The 21,573-nt window shown below is 41.1% G+C and overlaps 1 protein-coding gene across 1 annotated transcript in view; it reads left to right on the top strand.

The window, feature by feature from the left end:
* The window catches only part of LOC127582839 (sodium channel protein type 4 subunit alpha-like), a 158,187-nt gene that overhangs the window by 41,648 nt on the left and 94,966 nt on the right, over positions 1–21,573 (top strand). Inside the window, exons 2-4 of the mRNA XM_052038404.1 lie at positions 10,872–11,186; positions 19,882–20,018; positions 20,709–20,789. Of these exons, the coding sequence (XP_051894364.1) occupies positions 10,926–11,186; positions 19,882–20,018; positions 20,709–20,789 (479 nt within the window). The 5' untranslated portion in view covers positions 10,872–10,925. The remainder of the gene's footprint in view (positions 1–10,871; positions 11,187–19,881; positions 20,019–20,708; positions 20,790–21,573) is intronic.

Here is a 21,573-nt window from a genome sequence, read left to right as displayed (position 1 = left end):
GCTGGTGTGTGCTGATTAAAGGGTGGGGAGACTCCAAGGGCAACTCATCAGGCATTGTGTAGAGAATGGATTTTTCTGCAACCCCTTTTCCACAGCTTTTCCTGGGAGCTAAGCATTCCCCAAGGTAGAGCAAAGAGCAAGGGCTTTAGATTGTTGAATCATTTCTGGAGAAGGAGGAACCTGTACAAGCAGAAAGACTTGCACCTGAACTGGAACAGGTCCAACATCCTTGCAGGGAGGTTTGCTCATGCTGCTGGGGAGTTGGGTAAGGGGCAAACTAATTTGCCAGGGGTAATGTACAGTTGGGGGGAGGTTTAGTCTAACATAGAAGAAAAACTAAGCCATTACAGTCTGCTGAGCAGGCCTGGGCATGATAAGGCACATGGAAGGAATGCAAGGCTAAATTGCACCTAATTTGATGTATGGGATCTGACTGATGAGGCAGATGAACACAAAGTGTTGATCAGCACATGGGAATGTGATATTGTTACAGTCACAACAATGTGGTGTAAGGGAGAGTGGGACTGGCAACTCAGCATGTGATTGCGGAGGAATTAAAAGAGGAGGGGACATTACAATACCATCAAGAAAACTATCGCTGCACTAATGAGGGAGGATGTCCTAGAAGTCTCTTCAAATGATACCATGTGGGTAGAAACATAAAAGGGTACTCACTTGACTGGGATTATACTAGACACTTCACAACAGACAGTGGGAGATGGAGGACGCGGGCAACTCAGAGAGGTGTAAGAGCAACAGAGGATTTCAACTTCCTCCATTTAAAGTAGGAACACCTTAATGTGAAAGGCTTGGAAAGGGTGGAAGTTTGAAAGTGCTTTTTGAGCCCGTACGTAGATAGCCCAACTAAAGAAGGGGCAGTAACTGCAACTAATCTCGGGGACTGTAGCTGGGCAAGTGGTCGAAATGTCAGTGGGAGATTATTTCGGGAATAGTGACCGTAACTCTGTACGCTTCAAGGTGGTTATGGAAAGGGATGAAGTTGATCTAGAATTGAAAAGTTCCTGAATTGGTGGAAGGCTGATTTCAATACCATAGGACAAGACCTTGCAAAGGTAAACTGGGAGCAGCTGTTTGTGGGTAAATTTATATCTGAAATGTGGGCATCATTGCAAAGTGAAGTAGTGAGGGTGCAGGTCTGTGAGAGTGAAAGGTAAAGAAGGCAAGTCCTGGGAACCCTGGATATCAAGAAATATTGAGGGTTTGATACAGAAAAAAAGGAAGCATATTGCAGATGGGGCCCTTCAGGATAGAGAATCAGTCAGGGGAGTTCTTAAAAAAATAATTAGAAGGGCAAAGAGGGGCCACAAAATATCACTGGCAGACAGGATAAAGGAAAACCCCAAGGCATTTTTAAGTACTTTAAGAGTAAAAGGGTAACCAGGGAAAAAGTGGGGCCCATTAGGAACCAAAGGGGCACTCTGTGCATGAAACAAGAGGATGTGAGTGAGGTATTAGATGAATATTTCTCAAAAGGTTGGAGCCCATGGGATCCAAGGCAAGAAGGCAAATTGGATCCAAAAATGGTCTGGTAATAAGACAGAGGGTGATAGTGGAGAGTTGTTTTTGTGATTGGAAGCCTGTGACCAGTGGTGTACCAGAGGGATTGGTGCTGAGACTCTTTCTGTTTTTTATATACAGTATATTAAGTGATTTGTATGTGAATGTAGGGGATGGGATTAGTAAATTTGCAGATTACATGAACATTGGTGATAGAGGAGGATAGGCTTAGACTGCAGAACAATATTGATCAACTAGTAAATTGGACCAATAAGTACAAGGTGATGCATTTTGGGAGAGGGGAGGTTTAACAAGGGTAGGACATACATCATGAATGATAGTGCCCACGGGAGTATGGTGTAATTGTTGGTGTACTTGCTGTACAAGTCCTGAAGTTGGTGGCGCAGGTAGATACAATGGTAAGGAAGGATGCTTGCCTTCATTAGCTGGGACACTGAATACAAGTACATGGTGGTCATGGTGTAACTTTATAAAATTTTGGTAAGGCTACCACAGGAGGTGTCTGTGCCTTTTTGGTCACCACTCTATAGAAAGGTCATGAATGCACCGGAGAGGGTGCAGAGGTGATTTAACCAGATGTTGCCTGAGATGGAAAGTTTCAGTTATCAGGAGAGATTGGATAGGCTGCAATGAGGAAAAGTTTCCTACTATTTTCTCTGCATAGGCATAGTAAGAAACATTTCCTCATTGCAGAGGTGTCCATTATGAGAGGGTGCAGCTTTAGGATAATGGGTAAGCGGTTTAGAAGGGATGTGAGGAAGGATTTTTTCACCCACAGGATAGTTGGAATCTGGACCACCCTGCCTGAGTGAATGGTGGAGGCAGGTAATCTCACAATATTTAAGAAGTATCTGGATGAGTGTTTGAATCACCAGGGCATAGAAGGTCATGGAGCAAATGCTGGTAAATGGGTACTTACGGTCAGCATAAACATGATGGGTCAAAGGTCCTGTTTCTGTGTTCTGTGACTCTACGAGCAATGTCACTTCAGTTTCACTGTGTACAATTATTTATCAATTAACATGCAGTGTTGATATATTATAAGGTTTTTATGAGATTCAGCCCTCACTGAGGCCCCATGCTAAACCACAGTAATCATGTTCACTGGTTCTGTTACTGGCACAAAACTGGGTAAAAACAGAATAATAAATACAGCTAATGCTTTAAAGCAATTAATGTTATCAAATCCAACAGGTAACGGGAAGTGGCTTCCAACGTGTAAGATAATCTTAGGGTTCAGGTGACTATTCTAAATTGTTCAAACTCTGCACATATAGTTCATCATGTTATTTGAAACCCTTGATTAGATTACAGGTTTGAAACTCACCCCTGGCCTTAATTATTCTATATTTAAAATACTACACTGTATTTATGTGTCTCTGTGCAATCTAAAGTTTCGACCTGACAGCAATGTTACAGACTGCTCACAACCAAACTTACATTGTACAAACTAAATTTAATAGTGAGTGCTTCATTCAGATAAGTGCTTGATAGGTTAGTAAAAGAAACATGATGAGGCTACCAAATACGTAGATGAGTTGCAATGTAACAATAGAACAAGAAAGAAAATAAAAAGAATATGGCCTTGTAAAGTCTGTACATAAAAATACTGCAGCTAATTGTGCCACATCAATACAAGTACGAGTTAAGTTTATTGTCATATGAGATAGAGGTACAATGAAAAATTTGCTTGCAGCCACATCACAGGCACATAGATTCAGACAACACACAGAACATAAATTATACACAAATTATACAAGACAGTGAAGAAAAAATGACTGTGCAAAACAACACATTACTGCGAAAAAAAACCACAATCAGAATCAAGTCCATGGTAGTGCAAGAGGTGGTCCATCGTGTTCCATTGCTGAGGTAGGGTTAGGGTTGTGTAGGTTGGTTCAAGAACCTGATGGTTGTAGGAAAGTTGCTGTTCCTGAACCTGGTAGTGTGGGACTTCAGGCTTCTGTACCTCCTGCCTGTTGGTAGCAGTGAGAAAATGGCATGACCTGGATGGTGGAGATCCTTGATTATAGATGCTGCCTTCTTGAGGCAGCACCTCTAGTTGATGCTTTCAATGTTGAAGAGGGTTGTGCTCAAGATGGACCAGGCTGTGTCCTTGACTCTCTGCAGCTTCTTGCGTTCCTGTGCATTGGAATTGCCATACCAGACTGTGTTGTAACCAGTCAGAATACTTTCAACGGTGCATCTGTAGAAGTTTGTTAGAGTATTTAATGACATGCCAAATCTCCTTAAGCTTCTCAGAAAATAGAGGCACTGCACACCTTCTTCGTGATTGCATCGGTGTCCTGAGCCCAAGACAGGTCATCTGAGAATGTTAACACTCAGGATTTTGAAGCTGCTAACACTCTCCACCTCCGTCCCACCAATGAGATCTGGCATGTGGTCTCCCGAATTCCCATAATCAGCAAATATAAAGAACAATCAACTAGCAAATGGTTAAAAGAGAAATGTTGGGAGAAGTACTTTTTTGCGATTCATAGAATCTTTTACATTTACCTGAACAGGTAGTAGCCTCACCCATAGTAAAAACACAACAAATTTATGAGAAAAGGTCATTAAAACTATGCTTCTTGTGAGGAATGGCATGTCAGCAAATAGCTTTATCTCTTCCAACATAAATGTCTACTATGCCCTAATCAAAGAGACTGGCTTAAACTCACAATCTTCTGGCTCAGACAGTGCCACTAACTGTGCCTCGATTACCAGAAATAAATGGATATACTTCAGTGAATTAAAATTGCCTGGAGATTCATCCCCAGTTGAAGTCAATAAATTGAATTTCAGAGGCAGAAGACAATGTTCCTCTTACTATTTAGTACGATCGACAGAGGATACATTTCTGGGGAATTGTCTTTTTACCCTTTTCTTTTACTAGAGACCATTTCTCTAGAGGAATTATAATCAAGATCAGATTTATTATCACTGTCTTATAATGTGAAATTTGTCATTTAGCAGCAGCAGTACTGTGCAAAGGCATAAAATATAAATTACAAAATAAATAGTGCAAAAAAAAAGGAATAATGAGATAATGTTTAGGGTTCATAGATCATTCAGAAATCTGATGGCTAAGGGGACGAAGCTGTTCCTGAATAGTTGAGTGTGGGTCTTCCAGCTCCTGTTTCTCCTCCCCGATGGTAGTAGCGAGAAGAGGGCATGCCCCGGATGGTGAGGGTCCTTAGTCATGGATGCCACTTTCTTGAGGCACCACCTCTTCAAGATGTCTTCAATGGTGGGGAGGGTTGTGCACATGATGGAGTTGGCTGAGTCTACAACCCTCTGCAGTCTCTTACGATCCCGTGTATTGGAGCCTCCATACCAGGCTGTGATGCAACCGGTCAGAGTGCTCTCTATAGAAATTTACAAGCATCTTTGGTGACATACCAAATCTCCTCAAAATCCTAACAAAGCAGAGTACTGGCATGCCTTCTTCATGATCGCATCAATGTGTTGGGTCCAGGACAGATCCTCTGAGATGTTGACACCCAGGAACTTGAATCTGCTCGACCTTTCCACCGCCGACCCCTCAATGTGGATTAGTGTGTATTCTCCCGACTTCCCCTTCTTGAAGTCCACAATCAATTGCTCTCTATGGGATCTCACTTTCCAAAAACTGGCTGTTGCATTTTCTTACTTTATAACAGTCTACTCTGCAAAAAAAGAATGCTTTAATCACTTTGGGATATCTGGTGGCTGTTAAAGATGTAAAATGAATGCAAGTTATTTCTCTCCTTCCCTCTCATCAGTGTTGATTAGATGCAGTTTTGAAACCTCTGAAGGATAAAGTCGTAGTCACTTATGCACACTGACATACTCATTACTAACCTTTTTTTAAAGTCCAACAAACATGTAGTGCAATACCTTAAGTCCTAGATCTCAAATTCCTGGAGACACAAACTGTGCACTTGCTATCACACAGTCTTCCAGGACTACACAGGATGACATCTTCCAGTGGCTGCTTGATCCTATAGCCAGATTGGTAAAGCATGCTGAAGTATAGAACCTTCCAGTTGAAAATGTAATAGATATGCACTGACAGCTGGCTAAGCCATTCAACCAGGCTGAACCAATTGTCAATGCTCTAATTGTTTTTGAATATTCATCAATGTTCCATGTTACAACCATGCCTTTTACAATCCACATCAATTTCTGGACCCTTGTGTTAATAGAGCTCTTGGAACATTGGAACAACATAAAGCTTCACAACCATTTTCCTTTTAATTCTGCTGTAAGTGAACTTGAGAAGTAATGCACAGGAAGATTCCAAAAACAGCAAAGTGATGTCAACGAGACATTCATTTCCAGTGAATGCTGTTGAGCAATAAATGAAAAAAGACTTCCCTGCCCTTATTTTAATAGTGCTTTGAGATATTTAAATGAGACCAGAAAGGTCTTGCCTTAGAATCTCAGAGCTAACCCCTCTGACAGAGTAAAATTCTCTCAGTGATAAAGTCAAGTATCAACTTGAGCCCCTGGAGCAGGATTTGAACCCACTTTCTGACTTGTAAGGGAGCGTAGTTCCACTGAATCACGGTTGATGTAATATGGTTCTATAGGATGTAGATATGTCACTTTGCATCCATGTCATATTAAAACTGAAATTTCTCTGCTGATATTTGTTCTCTGTTTCTCCTTAACTAATTTTAGTATGTCATTTCCTCATGAACAACACTGACACGGCTGATCTTCCCATTAAAAAAAATAAATTGATTCAATACATAAACTGTAACAATACATACATGATTGAACATTGTTACTGACAGATCAAGAGATGTAATCAGCATCAATGACCATCAAAGTAAATTGAGTTTCCAGAATAAACCTGATATAAGTTTATTCTAAATGCTAATCTATTTTCCCTCTATTTCAGCTGATATTTGGTGACGTTAGGTGAAAATATTCTGTAAGTGCATAGTACTGCTTTATTTCTAATGATACCTTGTTTGGTTTTGGAAGGTAATTTAATCTAAAAGAAGAATGACATCTCACATTTCCTCAGGACAAAGAAGGAGGTTCTTCAGCCCATCAAGTCTCACCACCTCTTAGAGCATTCTCATCAATCCCATCCCCCACTTATTCCCCTGTAACCTATTCTCTCTCCCACACCCATCATCTCCCCCTGATTCTCCTATCCCCCACCTACACTCAGAGTAATTAACAGCAGCTAAACAACCTACCAATCAGCACACCTTTTGGATGGATGGACTGACCATCCACACAATCATACAGAGAATGTACAAACTCCACACAGACAGCACTGGAGATCAATATCTAACATGGTTCACTGGAGTTCTGAGGCAGCTGCACCGCCTGCTGCACAAGCGAGGAATTATTTTTTTCTCCAGTTTGATGCTATCTTTCACCCTTTAGTTAACTACAGGTGGTGGGTCCTCTCCTTCAAATTTTTCTTCATTGTTGAAATGTACCTCTTCTGTTTATCCTGAAAGATCCCCTAATATATCTGCCAATGCTTCACAATCAACTATTGCCTAAACCTAATTTGCCTGTTCATTTTACCCAGCTCTAATTTATGCCCTCATACTTGCCCTTATTTAAGTTTTAAATACCACTCTTTGATCCATTCATCCATTTAGCCCTAATCTGATATACTTCTAATCCCACAAAATATTATGGCAATTCCACTTGGAAGATTATGCTCAGTTCTGAGCACTACACATTACAAAGGACTGTCAAGAACTTGTACTGGAACAATTCTTGTGATGAGGTATTATAGTTTGATGGATAGACTGGGGAAGCTGGACATTAAGAACAGGGAAGATTACAAGGTTATTTAGAAGAAGTACTCAAAATTATGAAGAGTCCACATCACTGTAAATTGTTCTTAGTGTGTAGATGAGTGGTAGAATCTAGGGGCAATTAATGGGAATATGGGGAGAATAAAATTGGATTAGGGTAGTATTAAGGTAAAAATCAGTGACTGATGGTCAGCATGGTCTCTCTGGGCTGAAGGGCCTGTTTGTAGCTATATCTCTCTATGACTCTGAAATATTAATGGCACGTTATTTCTAAAGGCTAAAGGCTGCATAACTAAAAAGGGCAAAATTAAAGTTACTGCCCAAGAACTGAAAGTACCACAAGAGAAAAATAAATCTTAAATAGCACAAGATTAACTTTTAGAATGAACTGCCAAATGGAGCAGAAGCTAGATGTTTAATTAATATTGTGGGAATGAGCAAGACAATGGGAATAACTGGAGAGATCTTCATCGGACTGATACAAACAGTAGACCAAATGGCCTCGTCTACTGTAGCCTTCTCAAATTCCAATTTCTTTCCTCTGTTTTTCTCAGATTGCTTCCTCTTGATTACATTTATGCCTTTCACCACAATTGCCGTGTGTGGTAATGAGTCCTAAATGCCACTCATGGGAATAAAGGTTCTTTTGAATTCTGTAGGAGATGAAGAAGTAGCAGATTGGAGCAATGGAGGCGGGGACGGGGGAACATGGGAAGAGTGGGCAAAGCGACACACGCAGAGTTGGGTCAAAGACCAGGAGAGGGGGACTTGCTGGGGGGAGAGAGAGGGAGGGGGAAATGAAAGAGAGGTGGAGGGAAGAGGAGGAAGAGAGGGAACATAGAGGGATGCAGGCGGAGAGAGAGGGAACGTGAGAAGAGTGAGACATGTGGGAAAAGAGAGAAAGATGTTGGGAGGCAAGAGGGGGACATGAGGGGAAGGGGTGTTGTGAGGGGACAATGAGTGTGAGAAAAAGAAGTGGATGTGAGCAGAAGAGAGGGGACGTGGGGGAGAGAGAGATGGGGGTATGGAGAGATGTGGGGGAGAGAGAGGAATAGGGAGGGAGGGAGTAATAGGGAAAGAAAGGAATGTGGCGATAGAGGTATACAAGGGAAAGAGGGAAGGAAATGGGGGATGGTTTGGAGGGTGGAGAAAGGCAGATGTGGGAGGGAGTAAGGAGGATATGGGGGAAGAGAGAGATGGATGGTGGACAGAGGGAGGCACATGGGGGATAAAAAGGCAATGAAGTTGGGGGAGAGGGACATGGGGTAGAGATGGGGATCTGGGGTGAGAGAAGAGGATACGGGGGTGAGGGGAGGCTGCAGATAGGGGAGAACGTGTTGTGGAGGCGGACGAGAGGGGGGAAAGGGAGAACTCTGTTTTAAGAGTATCTCACTGCTCCTTGCCAGTGTTTTTACCTTTTATATCCTCTAGTTCTACTCCTAGTCCCGCAAAAATCAAACCAGTTTATCTTTCACTTCTGTTCTTCTCTATCATCTTAAAGTGTCTTATGTTACAGTTCCTACTGCTTACGTGTCCCCCTGTTTTTACTTCTTTTATCCGCTCTGGCTTATTCCCAATCACTGATAACCGATCCTGTGGCAAATCCTCTCTTATTGGGCTTTTTATATCTTGGGCAAGAAAGCAGTTTTGTACGTGTTGTGGAAATTCCATTCCCTTACGTAGGAACATAAGAAATAGCAGCAGCAGTAGGCTATTGAGGGCCTCCTACCTACCATACCATTCTACATCACCATAGTTGATCCGTTACCTCACCACCACTCTGCTGCACTCCCCAAACTCCTTAACTCCTCTAATATCCAAAACCCTGCCATCTCTGCTCTGAATATACTCAACGATTGTGCCTCCACATCCCTCTTTCTTGGAGAATTGCAAATATTCATTATCATCTGGATGAAGAATTATCTTCTCATCTCCGTGGTGAATAGCTGACACCCCTATCTTTAGATTGTGATGTCTGTCCTCAGACAGCCCAGCCAGAGGAAATATCATCTCAGCATCCGCCCTATCCAACCCTGTGAAAATTCTGGGCATTTTGATGAGATCATCTCTCATTCTTCTCATCTCAAGAATCAATCTGGTGAACATTTATGGCACCTATTTCATCACAACTATAATCTTTAGATAGGAAAATCAGACCTGTACACATATGTTCTCACCAAGGCCCTCTTGCAATAGAGATCAACATTCTATTTGCCTTCCTAATTGACAAATCTTTTCTACTGTATTGATCCCAAGTTTTATGGTCCCACCCTAACCCTCCATTGTCTCTGCTTTGGCTTTGGAAATACTCTTCACGATCTAATTCCTAATAATTTACTTCCTTTGTCCAATTAACAGTTGAAATACGCCATTATTATCGTTTTTTAAACTCAGTTCCTCCGGCTCTCCTATTAGGTGGCTGTTGACCACACTGCTGTGTGAATGATCTTTTATCATCTTTGATCACAATTCAGATGGATTTATTTATTATCTTTACTATAGCCTTTTTTCCCACCTCCATTGTAATAATTGGTAAGTATTGCTACTCCATTTTTCTTCTCTTACTTTCTAAATATGTTGTGCTTAAAAATTTGTAACAGCTCCACTTCTTGTGTAATTCCTGGTCCTGATTGTTCTGTTACTACATTTCAATAATCCCTACTTTACCTGCTTTATCCCAGCACATATTAGCTCCACTTGCTCAATTTTTATCACAGACATTGCATCCGTTGCTATATGGACAATTTAAACTCACTTTTAGTACCATTTTCAGACTCCTGTTCTATAACTCTCTTTGCTCCCTTGCCAGTAATGCCCTCCTTTACTTTATTCTCTCCTATGCTCTATCTTCCTGTTCATGGGAGAACCCAAAACCTTGAAAGGGATGTAAAACAGGTGTTAATTCTTCATTATCATAATCAACGGGCCTAACAAAAGTAGCCTCTTGAAGGCCTGGATATAGCTCAAGGGAAATGTGACCTCAGTGATTTTTAAGATGTTCTTGGCCAATTTTCTCAATTCCGATTTGGAAAATGAAAAGACCAATTTCTATCCTTGCCTGTCTCTTACTTATTCAAAAAACATGTAAAAGATTAAAACAGTATTAATTCTTAATACTATATATGTTGTTATATTTTGCAATATTTCATTTCTCTGGTGTTGGTTATGGATAGTATCTTGCACATCAGCAGTCAGCATACTTTGCATCGTTGAACTTTTTGAAAAAACAACAAGATGCTGGAGGAGCTCAGCAGGCCAGGCAGCATCTGTGGGGAAAAACAGAAGGTCAGTGTTTTCGGTCAAGAACCTTCTTCAGGACTGAAGATAGGAAAAGGGGAAGACCAATGTATAGGGGGGAAAACTGAGCAGTGATAGGTGGACAAAATTGTTGGATTAATGACTTTGGTTTAATTCCTGAACACTTATTGAGTTGATTGCTAAGGACATTGCAAGATTGGATGTTAATACTTATTAATATGTCAGATTTCTATTTATGTAATTTATATTATCAGAATTTCTGATTATTCTTATCTTTTCTCTGTTCATTTTATAATGTAGTCGTTTTGCTGAGGAGATTGAAAGAGGTAAATTGAAGGGCTACAGAATGAGAAGATGGCGTGTTTCCTCCAACATCCGGGGCCTGACAGTTTACGCCGATTCACCAGAGAGTCTTTGGCTGAAATTGAGAAAAGAATTGCTAAGGAAAAAGCTGAAAAGACAACAAAGCCTGTTGTAGAAGATGAAGAAGAGAAAGTCCAACCCAAAAGTGACCTTGAGGCTGGCAAAACTCTGCCACTTATTTATGGAGATACTCCTCCAGAGTTAATCGGAGAGCCTCTGGAGGAACTAGATCCGTACTATGCTTCAAAGAGAGTAAGTCCCAGGCAGATTCATTACAAGTACAGTAACTAATTTTTGAAAGAATACAGTCTATGAATGAGTGGTATCAGCGGATAACTCAAGAGTAAGTAAGGAACAATGAGTTGCAGTTTCAGGTTTCAGAAATTGGCTGTGATATTTTTGCATTTCTTTCACCAGCTGAACTTGAAATATTAATTAGATGTTTTATTGCTGGCAATCTTGCTTCATGGAATATTATTAATTTAACTGCTAATGATATTCAATTTGCACCTCTCAAATGGCTTAACCAACCAGTTGGCTAATGAAATTAATTCAGCTTTGATAAAGATGAAACAAAGCAAAATCAAATGAAGTCATGAATTAAAACCGGACATGATTAAATCTGTGGATTGAAAGACTGGTTTATAATATGATGGCATTAAGTACAAATATTTAGCTTCATGCCTGTACCAACATTGGTGTTGAAACACTTTTGAAACTTCAATTCCAGTTTCAAAAATTATAGGCATTGACTGTCTGTGTCATTCATATAAAAATATATTTAAATTAATTATTTAGTACTTATGGATTTCTAGCCATTTTAAACTATTTCAGAAATAAAGTCCAGGATTTTTAATTTTCCAAGAAAGAGAATGATGTAGCCAGTAAACAGAATGTTGGTGGTCACCAATTTAATGCTGTAAACAACTGAAAAGTCAAAAAAATAATTGCTATGAATCATTGGTGTTTAGTATATGGTTATTACTGTTATTCTACATGCACCCACCTCTGTAACATAGCCCATTTCCACTAAAGCCTCAGCCCACCTGATAGTGCATCCATGAGTTGATTAGAAATGATCTGCTCATGCCATCACCACTGACTTCCCACCTTATATTCTCTGTAAACCTGAACTCATCCAAATAACAGTCTGCCCATCTCTTACCGTACTCCAAATCCCATCTCCCCATTGCTCCAGTGTTCCATGATACACATTGTCTGGTGGTTTTCAAGCACCTGAATTTTAAAATCTTTGTATTTGAATTCAAAACTCTCTGTGGGGGTCACCCTCCCTATCTTTGCAATCTTCAGTTTGACAAGCCTCCAAGATGTTTGCATTTCTCAGATTCTGTATCTTTGGATACCCGGTTGTTCTGGTGTTAGACATTCAAAAAATTTAGCGGGTGGAGTATAATGTATGGAAATGGGAGACTATTCACTTTGATATGAAGAATAGGAGAGCAACATTTTTTAAATAGAGAAGAGATTGCAGAATGCTACTGTACAGGAGAATTTGGGCATCCATGTAAGACTGCAAGAAATTACAGAGAGTTGTGAACACAGCCCAGTCCATCACGCAAACCAGCCTCCCCTCTATTGACTCCATCTGCACTTTCCACTGCCTTGGGAAAACAGCTAACATAATCGAGGACCCCTCTCACCCCGGTCATTCTCTCTTCTTCCCTCTCCTGTCAGGCTGAAGATACAAAGGTTTGAGAGCACATATCACCAGACTCAAGGACAGCTTCTATCTCCCTGTTATCAGACCCTTGAACGAATCTCTCATTCGCTAAAATATGAACGCCTTGATTTCCCAATCTACTTTGTCATGGCCCTTGCACTTTATTTGCAAAAGCTACCTGCACAGCATTTTCCCTGTAACTACAGTACTATATTCTACATTCTGTTTTCTTTTGTATTACCTCAATGTAAGACATTATTGGTCTGGATGGCACGCAAATCAAAAGCTTTTCATTTGGTACATGTGACAATAATAACCCAATACCAATACCAAAGCATAGGCAATTAGTATGCAGGTACATCAGGTGATTAGGAACACAAGTGGAATGGTTGCCATTTATTGCAAAGTGAATGGAGTTTAATAGAGAGAAGTCTTGTTTCAACTGTACAGGCATTGGTTACACCACACCTGGAGTATTGTGTACAGTTTTGGTCTCTTTATTTAATGAAGGATGTACTTACATTTCAGGTAGTTCAGAAAATGTTGATAAGTTGATTCCTAGGATGAAGGGGTTGCCTTGTGAGAAAAGGCCTAGATTCATCAATGAATGAAGATTCAAAAAAAAACTGCAGATGCTAGAAATCTGAAATAAAAATAGAAAATGCTGAAAAACCTCAGCAAATTAGATCTTTCTCGATTCTGATGAAGGGTTCTAGACCTGAAACATTAACTGTTTCTCTTTCCACAGCTGGCGTCTGACCTGCTGAGTTTTTCCAGCATTTTCAGTTTTAATTTTAGGCCTATACTTGTTGTAGTTTAGAAGAATGAGAGGTGATCTTATTGAAATGTATACGATTCTTGGACTTGACAGGTGGATGCTGAAAGGATGCTATCCACAGGTGAATGTGGTAGGAAAGGAATATTGTTTCAGAACAAGGAGTTGTTCAAGAGGAGGAATTTCTTCTTGGGGGACAGGAATTCTCTACCCTATGAACTGTGGAAGCAGAATCATTGAACATCTTCAAGGCTGAGAGAGATTTGGAGTTTATAGGGAAGTTAAAGCAAGAAAGTCGGACGTCGATCAGCCATGATCCTTTAAGATGGAGGAGTAGGCTCAAGAGGCTATTATGCTTCTGCCTACTTCTATTTCCTGTGAATTCATATCTTTCTGAACTTGTAGCATGCTGTTGGAGCTGTACAAGTGGCAAGTATTCCATCATACTTTTGACTTGTGCTTTGGAGTTGCAGGAAGCACTTTCAAGAATCAGAAAGTCGATTACTTGCAGCCTCTGATCTGCCTCTGTAGCCAAGTGTGGCTGATCCGGTTAGGTTTCCAATTAGTGTTGACACCCTGCATATTGATGGTGAAGGATTTGGCAATGGTAATGCTGCTAAATGTCAAGGAGAGGTGATTTGTCTTTCAAATGTTGGAGATGGCAATTGCCAGCCATTCATGTGATGTGAAAATTACAGATCACTTCAGTGCAAGCCTGAATGGTGTTCAGATCTTGCTGTGCGTAGGTACAGACTGTTTCATTATTTTAGCAGATGCAATCAAAACTAAGCATTGTACAGCAGTCAGCAAACATCCCCATTTTAGATTTTAAGAGGGAGGAAAAATATGGATGAAAGCAGCTAATCCTAACCTGTTTACCTTAATGGTGTTGACGTCAAGAGGGTTGAAAGCTTCAAGTTCCTGGGAGTGAACATTATCAATACCCTGTCCTGGTCCAAATTCGTAGATGTTACAGCCAAGAAAGTTCACCAGTGCCTCTACTTCCTCAGGAGGCTAAAGAAATTTGACATGTCCCTTTGACCCTCACCAATTTTTATCAATTCACCATAGAAAGCATCCTATCTGGATGCATCACGGCTTGGTATGGAAACTGGTCTGCCCAAGACCGCAAGAAACTGCAGAGTTGTGGACATAGCTGAGCACATCACATGGGAAGCCAGCCTCCTCTCCATGAACTCTGTCTATAATTTTTGCTGCCTTGGTAAAACAGCTAACATAATCAAAGATGCCACCCACCCCAGACATTTTCTCTTCTCCCCTCTCCCATCAGATTGTATTCTGCAATTATAAGACTATTGAACAGTCCCCAAGTATGATAAAATGGTAAAATGGACTCTTGACCTTACAATCTACCTCGTTATGACCTTGCACCTTATTCTCTGCCTGTACTGCACTTTCTCTGCAACTGTAATGTTGTATTCTGCATTCTGTTATTGTTTTCCCTTGTACTACCTCAATGCACTGCTGTAATGAAATGATCTGTATGGATGGCATGCTAAACAAAGTATTTCACTGCGCTTCTGTGCATGTGACAATAATAAACCAATTTACCAACTTAAAGATATTTGAGCCTGTGAAACACCCTTCAGCAACTCTTGCAATGATATCTTAAAGCAATAGTGGGGAAATTATGGACGTTATCCTGAGAGCACCTATGTTGAGAATTCCTGGGACAATTGTGTTCTAATACAATTGTCCCAGGAATTTAATACAACGGGCTGGGACCCCGTTTAGGTGAGTCCCATTACTTATCTCCTTTACTTCTAGCACCTTTACCAACAATGCCAAGATTCCCTATTACTGATCTCACTCCCATTCCATCCCAATAAACCTAGGCCTCCATCCTCCAGGCTGTGGCCCCTACCCCTATGATCGCCCCAGCCCATCGACGAGCTGCCACGCACCAACTCCACAATGCTTGATTGCTCCAAACTCTCCGGTATTTTTCTTCCCCACCATGTCTACCTATCATCACTCAACTGAACCCTGTCCATAAGCAAGGCTTCAATCTCCCTCCATCCCCACACAAGGTACCGATCTCTAACCAGCCACTACCCTTTCTGTCACCATGGATTAAGCCCTTGACTATTGATTTTCCTTCACTCCAGAATTCTTGGACCTTGCCCCTGTCCAAGTGCCAATTTATTTTCTTTTGTGCACCCACCAATATTGGAATGAAAACATAACCAATGTTCATTATCTGGCAAATCCATGACCATAGTGTCTTCTGATAGGTTTTACTACAACACTACTGTGCACTGATCAGGACAGACAACTATTTCTAATTCTGAGACACAGTTTCTGACTGTAGCTGGAACCCATGGATTTAGCTGCATCAACCATTTCTTGTTATAAAATGGAGCAACCTGCAGTGGTTGGTCTAGCTTCTGATGTCATTTTTTTGAGGTCTGGCCATCACAGGCATAGTCAGCATTTGTTACCCTTTTCTCACTGTCCTTGAGAAAGTGGTGGTAATCTACCTTCTTGAACCACTGCATTTCTTTTGGTGCTGATGAGGAAGGGTTCCACGATCTGGACCCAGTAACGATGAAGGTCCAATTATAAAAGAAAATGCTGGGGATACTTAGCAGGTCAGGCAACACCTGTAGAAATAGAAACAGCATTAACGATTCAAGTCAAAGCAGTATTTCCAAGGATGCTGCCTGACTTGCCGAGTGTTTTATTCCTGTTTCAGATTTCCAGCATCTGCAATTTTTAAAAGTTTTCGATGACCAGTGATATATTTGCAAGTTGGATGGGCAGTGATTCCGTGCACTTGCTGCCCTTGTCCTTCTTGATGGGAGAGGCGGGAGGTGTTTGGAGGTGCTGTCAGAGAAGTCTAGGGATGGAACTGCAGTACATTCTGTAGATGGTACACACTGCAGCCAGGGTGAACTGGTGGTGGAGGAGGTGAGTGTTTAGGATGATGGATGGGGTACCAATCAAGTGGGTTGCTTAGTCCTGGATGGTGCTGAACTCCTTGAGTGTTGTTGGAGCTGCATTCATCCTGGCAAATGGATGTTTTGGGGTGAGACCCTGCATCAGGACTGAGAGTGGAGATAGAAGGTAGCCAGTATAAAGGGAAGAAGGGGACAGACATGGGCCAGTGGGTGATAGTTGGACCAAGGAGGGGTGAGGAATGATGGGCAGATGGAGCCAGGTGGGGGAGGGGGAAGGGTAAAGATGGGAGACAGGGGCAGACGGGTGATAGGTGGAAGCAGACAAGGAAAAGAAAAGACTCTGGCCTGTTATTATAGCCATATTCATGCGGCTAGTTCAGTTGACTTTCTGGTCATGGTAATCTGCAGTTTGTGGTGGGGGACTCAGCAATGATAATGTGGGCGATGAGACTGGGATTAAGCACTCATTTTTAGACCAAAGTGATTGCACTCACATGATAGTCTCCACAGCATCAAAGATGAGGATGCTTATGGAAGCTGCTCCTCTGATAAGTTGTTAACTTGTACACTGCCAGACTGCAGATGTTGTTGCAGTTTGTGAGAGTCTCCCCTGTGAAGCACCAGCTCCTCATGCAGTTATCTTCTGAACTGTGCAGATATGTTATCCTGGGTCTATACCTACTTCTGGGAATCGAATGCTTCCCGAGTGCTGAGCTTCCCTGCTGGAACTCTGTTCCTTCTTCTTCTGCTGTAGCTCCTCCTGTAGACAGAGCAGGATTGAGTCCAAGGTGTGCTTCTGGTGACCCTTAAGATTTCAGAATGTTGAGTGACCACCAATCAGCCAAAGAAATCAGTCCCATCTTCTGGAGTTATGCCTTTCTTATTATTGCTGCATTTTAAATGAAAGTTACGAAACCTTTTATGTGATATGTCACTGGCTGTTTCCCAACTATTGGGGTGGGGTGAATTGAGGAAGTTTCTGTGGCAGAATAGATGGATACAAGAAAGTCTGATGATGCCAGTTGTCACAAATTGCAGATATTCCAGTAAGAGAATTGGCCATGTAAGTATATTCCTGCATGTAAAATATTGCAAGTTCATCTATGTCAGGAAATTTCATTGCACAATGCTCTTATTTTCAGTGCCCTGCCATTGACATTTGTTCTATAATGAAACACAATAATATTCATTTCCACATTGTTTTGCATTACTCTGGAAAGACAACTCTTCAATCCTAATGTCCCCATATCCTGGCCTCTGATATCCTCCAACCTCCACCCTTCACCCTTCACCCTCTACCCTTTGGACTCCACTCTCTCCCTTCCCTCACTGCCCCAGACATTTTCTTATGTATTAACATGCACAACACCCTGTTTGTTGTATCCAAGGCTTTGGTCTTAGGTAGAACTGATGGTTGTGATGTGACGATAACCTGGTGCCCATCACCTGTACCATTCCAGCACACTCCAATGGGTGTGCTGTTTCGTTATCTGAATTTTCACCACCTCTGACAGGTGGAAATATAAAAATCCGCTCCAATGTTGCATCATGTAGCTTCAGCAGAAGGAATATAGGGGATTCATTTATTGATTGATGCAAGGTAGATTTGTTTCCTCCAATGCCTGTGATCCATTGCATACAGAATACAGAAAAGAAAATTAGATACAAATGGTAGGAGCTTTTGGACTGACAAACAGGTAGGCTTCATGGGCATTGCATAGACCTCCATAATGATGTTGCGCTCCAATCATTCTCTACTCTTTATCAAGAGCAGCAAATTTTGAAAGTTATTCCAAATAGTCTTTCGTAGTCATCAATAAGCAAAATCATTGTCACAAATTCTGTAGTTACAGTATGGAATAGTGCCAGCTAATTTAAGATGAGGAAGACTAGATTACTTTCAACCAGTAAGACTTTAAACTACCCGAGCTCATAAAATGGTTGTGTAATTTTCACTCACCTTGGTCTGTCTATGAGCCTGTTCTCTATAGACACATTCCTGGCATTGGCTCCAAGCTTCCATTTTTTTCTAGTTTGCTACAGCTAGATTTTGAGAGGATTTGATGAGAATGTGTGGAAAATAAAAAAAATCGGTAAATTGGTAAATTGGTTTATTATTGTCACATGTACTGAGGTACGGTGAAAAACTTGTCTTGCATACTGTTCATACAGATCAATTCATTACAACAGTGCGTTGAGGTAGTACAAGGTCAAATAATAACAGAATGCAGAATAAGTGTTACAATTATAGAGAAAGTGCAGAGCAAGTAGACAATAAGGTACAAGGCCATAACGAGGGAGATTGTGAGGTCAAAAATTGAATTACTGTAAGGTCAGTGTAAATGGGTGATTGATTGTCCATGGGAACATAATGAGCTGAAGTGTTTGAGTTTGAGCCGTATTTCTCTATAACTTTATGACTGATTGATTGATTTACTTTTGTGATTTAGCTTGAAGCAATATTTTAGATTTGCTGTTGCCATCTTTTATCTAGCTTGTAAATTTCTGTAAACTCACTGCTCAGAAACTTGACAGTTTTAAAAGTATGTACCTTTTCTTGTAACTCAAACCTTTGATCTGAGGAAGCTGATTTTCATGTTTTGTGTTGGCAAAGACCGATCTGCTGCAGGTTATAACCTCCTCTAGTTGCCCTTCATCATTTAACCTCTCCAGCATCCCTCCCCCCATCAAAGATCTTCCCGCTTGTTCTCTCTCCCCCTTCTCTGCACCTTAAAACATGCTTTACCATCAAGTCTTCCCAATTCCAATGGAAGATCATTAATCTGTGATGTTTCCCTCTCCACAGATGCTGCCTGACCTGATGACTATTTCCTGAATTTTCTGCTTAATTATACAATGATACTGTTGTTCCAGGGTGATGGGAGGTGGGGAAGTGTAGGCTGGAGGAAGGGTACTTCTGGCAGCTAGTCATCCATTTACTGAACAACTAGTGAAGCATCTGTTTGATGTGATTTCAGGCAGGTCTTTAAATTGTTGCCAACTCTCCTGTCTATTAAGAATGGAAGGCTATTGAAACATGAAAACTGCTGTCAAAAGTCCTCTTACAAACATGCCTAACCACTGTATTGCTCAGTGTGACCTATACCGGGGTGGTGGTGGAAGCAGACATGATAGTGGCATTTAAGAAACACTTAGACACGTGAACTTGAAGGGAACGGAGCGATATGGATCATGTGCAGGCAAATGGGATTAGTTTTATTTGGTATCATGGTTGGCACTGACATCATGGGCCAAAGGGCCTTTTCCTGTGCTGTACAGTTCTATGTTCTATATCTGTCCCATCCAAGAAATGAGTTAGCATTTCTTGTCCATAAGCTGAAAATTATTCTTCCCATCAACTGTGGTGGCAGGTATAGGGCACACCAGCACCATAATGCTCATGTCTTGGATGTTGCTTTCTGACCTGTTATTACCTGACACAGGTAAATTTCAACAGCAGCAACTTATGGCTCAGTAGTAACAGGTAGGAGAGAGCATGGCTCAAATTGGTTGTAGGGGCTCTCACCAGTTCCACTGTCACATTAACCTGTGTTTTATCTTCTGTTTCAGACATTCATCGTCCTAAACAAGGGGAAGGCCATCTTTAGATTCACAACGACACCTGCAATCTACCTGCTAAGTCCCTTTCACCCCCTAAGGAGAATTGCCATTAAAGTTCTAATTCATTCATATCCTTCTTTCTCAATGTTATCGAAATAACAAAAAAATATTGCAAACTGGTTAATATCATAGGTCTCGTAAATCTTCTAGTTGAGTGGAACCTTGGAATTGGGGATAAAGTTAGAAAATAAGTTATGATTTTTAAAAATTTTTTTAAAAATTTTATTTACAGCGTGGTAACAGGCCCCTCCGGCCCAGCAAGTCCGCGCCGCCCATTTTAAACCCAAATTAACCTACCCGTACGTTTTTGCAATGTGGGAGGAAACCGGAGCACCGGGAGGAAACCCACGCAAACACGGGAGAATGTACAAACTCCTTACAGACAGCGACGGGAATCGAACCCCGATTGCTGGCGCTGTAATAGCGTCGCCCTAACCACTACGTAAATGAATAGAAAAAATGTAGGGAGAGATATGATGAGTGTAATAAACTGCTGAAATCGAATGGATAACTGTAGCCCCAGAACGGCTATTGGGGGGAAAAGAATGCAAATGTACATGCTCATTAGCACATGTAGTATGAATTAACTTCTGTCAGTTGAATCTACGAAAGGTCGTAGCTTACCTTTCTTTAATTGAAGAGGAGTATTTGGAAATGTTTATCTCATTGTAAGACTTAACTCTTGGTATGAGTTATGGGAGCTGCAATATATAATGTTTAATCATCATATTTGAGATTGTTTCCTTTTCCTTAACACTAATTTGCAAATTATTTAGCTTGTTCATCATGTTTACCATTTTAACAAACTGTGTCTTCATGACAATGAGTGACCCAGCACCTTGGACTAAAAACGTAGAGTAAGTTTGTGAATTATTTTTCCTTTTTCATCCCTTGAGTAATAATTTTTACTGTTGTTGGTGAAAAGATTTTGTTCAGTACTGGCAAGAAATGTAAAAGGATTGCTACTGCCTCACAGCTCCAGTGACCCGGGTTTGATCCTGACCTCCTGTGATGTCTGTGTGGAGTTTGCATGTTCTCCCTGTGACCGAGTGGATTTCTTCTGGTTGCTCTGGTTTCCTCCCAAATCCCAAATGCGGGCGGTTTGGTAGGTTAATTGGCTGCTGTAAATTGTCCCTGATGTACCAGTGAGTGATAGAATATTGGGGGAGTTAATGGGAATGCGGAGAGAATAAAACTGGATTAGTGTAGGACTGGTAACTGGCCCAGACTTGGTTTGCCAAAGGGCCTGTTTCAGTGCTATGTGAGTCTATGACAGAAGAGAGGCTTTCTGATATTACTTGCCACTGCCCTCCACTCTGTTCCATGATAGATTTATAAAAGTATTGCATGTTGTTTCACTACAGCAGTATGGAAATGTCTTCACTATATTGGTTTTGGTGGTTCAAGAGGAACGATCACCACCAGCTCCTCAAGGGCATGGTAATGAATGCTGCTCTTGCCTGCTATCATTGTATCACACAAACACATTTTTTTAAAATTCGTTCACCATATTAAGAATAGTTATACTATTTCTCAAGAAAAACATGGGACTTCAGCAACATTTACAAGGCCAAGAGTTATTATCTATTTTAAGCGGCACTGTAGGAGCTAGTGTAGGCTGCCTACTCGAACTGTTGTGAA

This window comes from Pristis pectinata, chromosome 25 (genome assembly GCF_009764475.1).
Source record: "Pristis pectinata isolate sPriPec2 chromosome 25, sPriPec2.1.pri, whole genome shotgun sequence".
In the NCBI taxonomy this organism is placed as follows: domain Eukaryota; kingdom Metazoa; phylum Chordata; class Chondrichthyes; order Rhinopristiformes; family Pristidae; genus Pristis; species Pristis pectinata.
The sequence above is the reverse complement of the archived record's forward strand: the minus strand, read 5'-3'. Positions and strand labels throughout refer to the sequence as shown.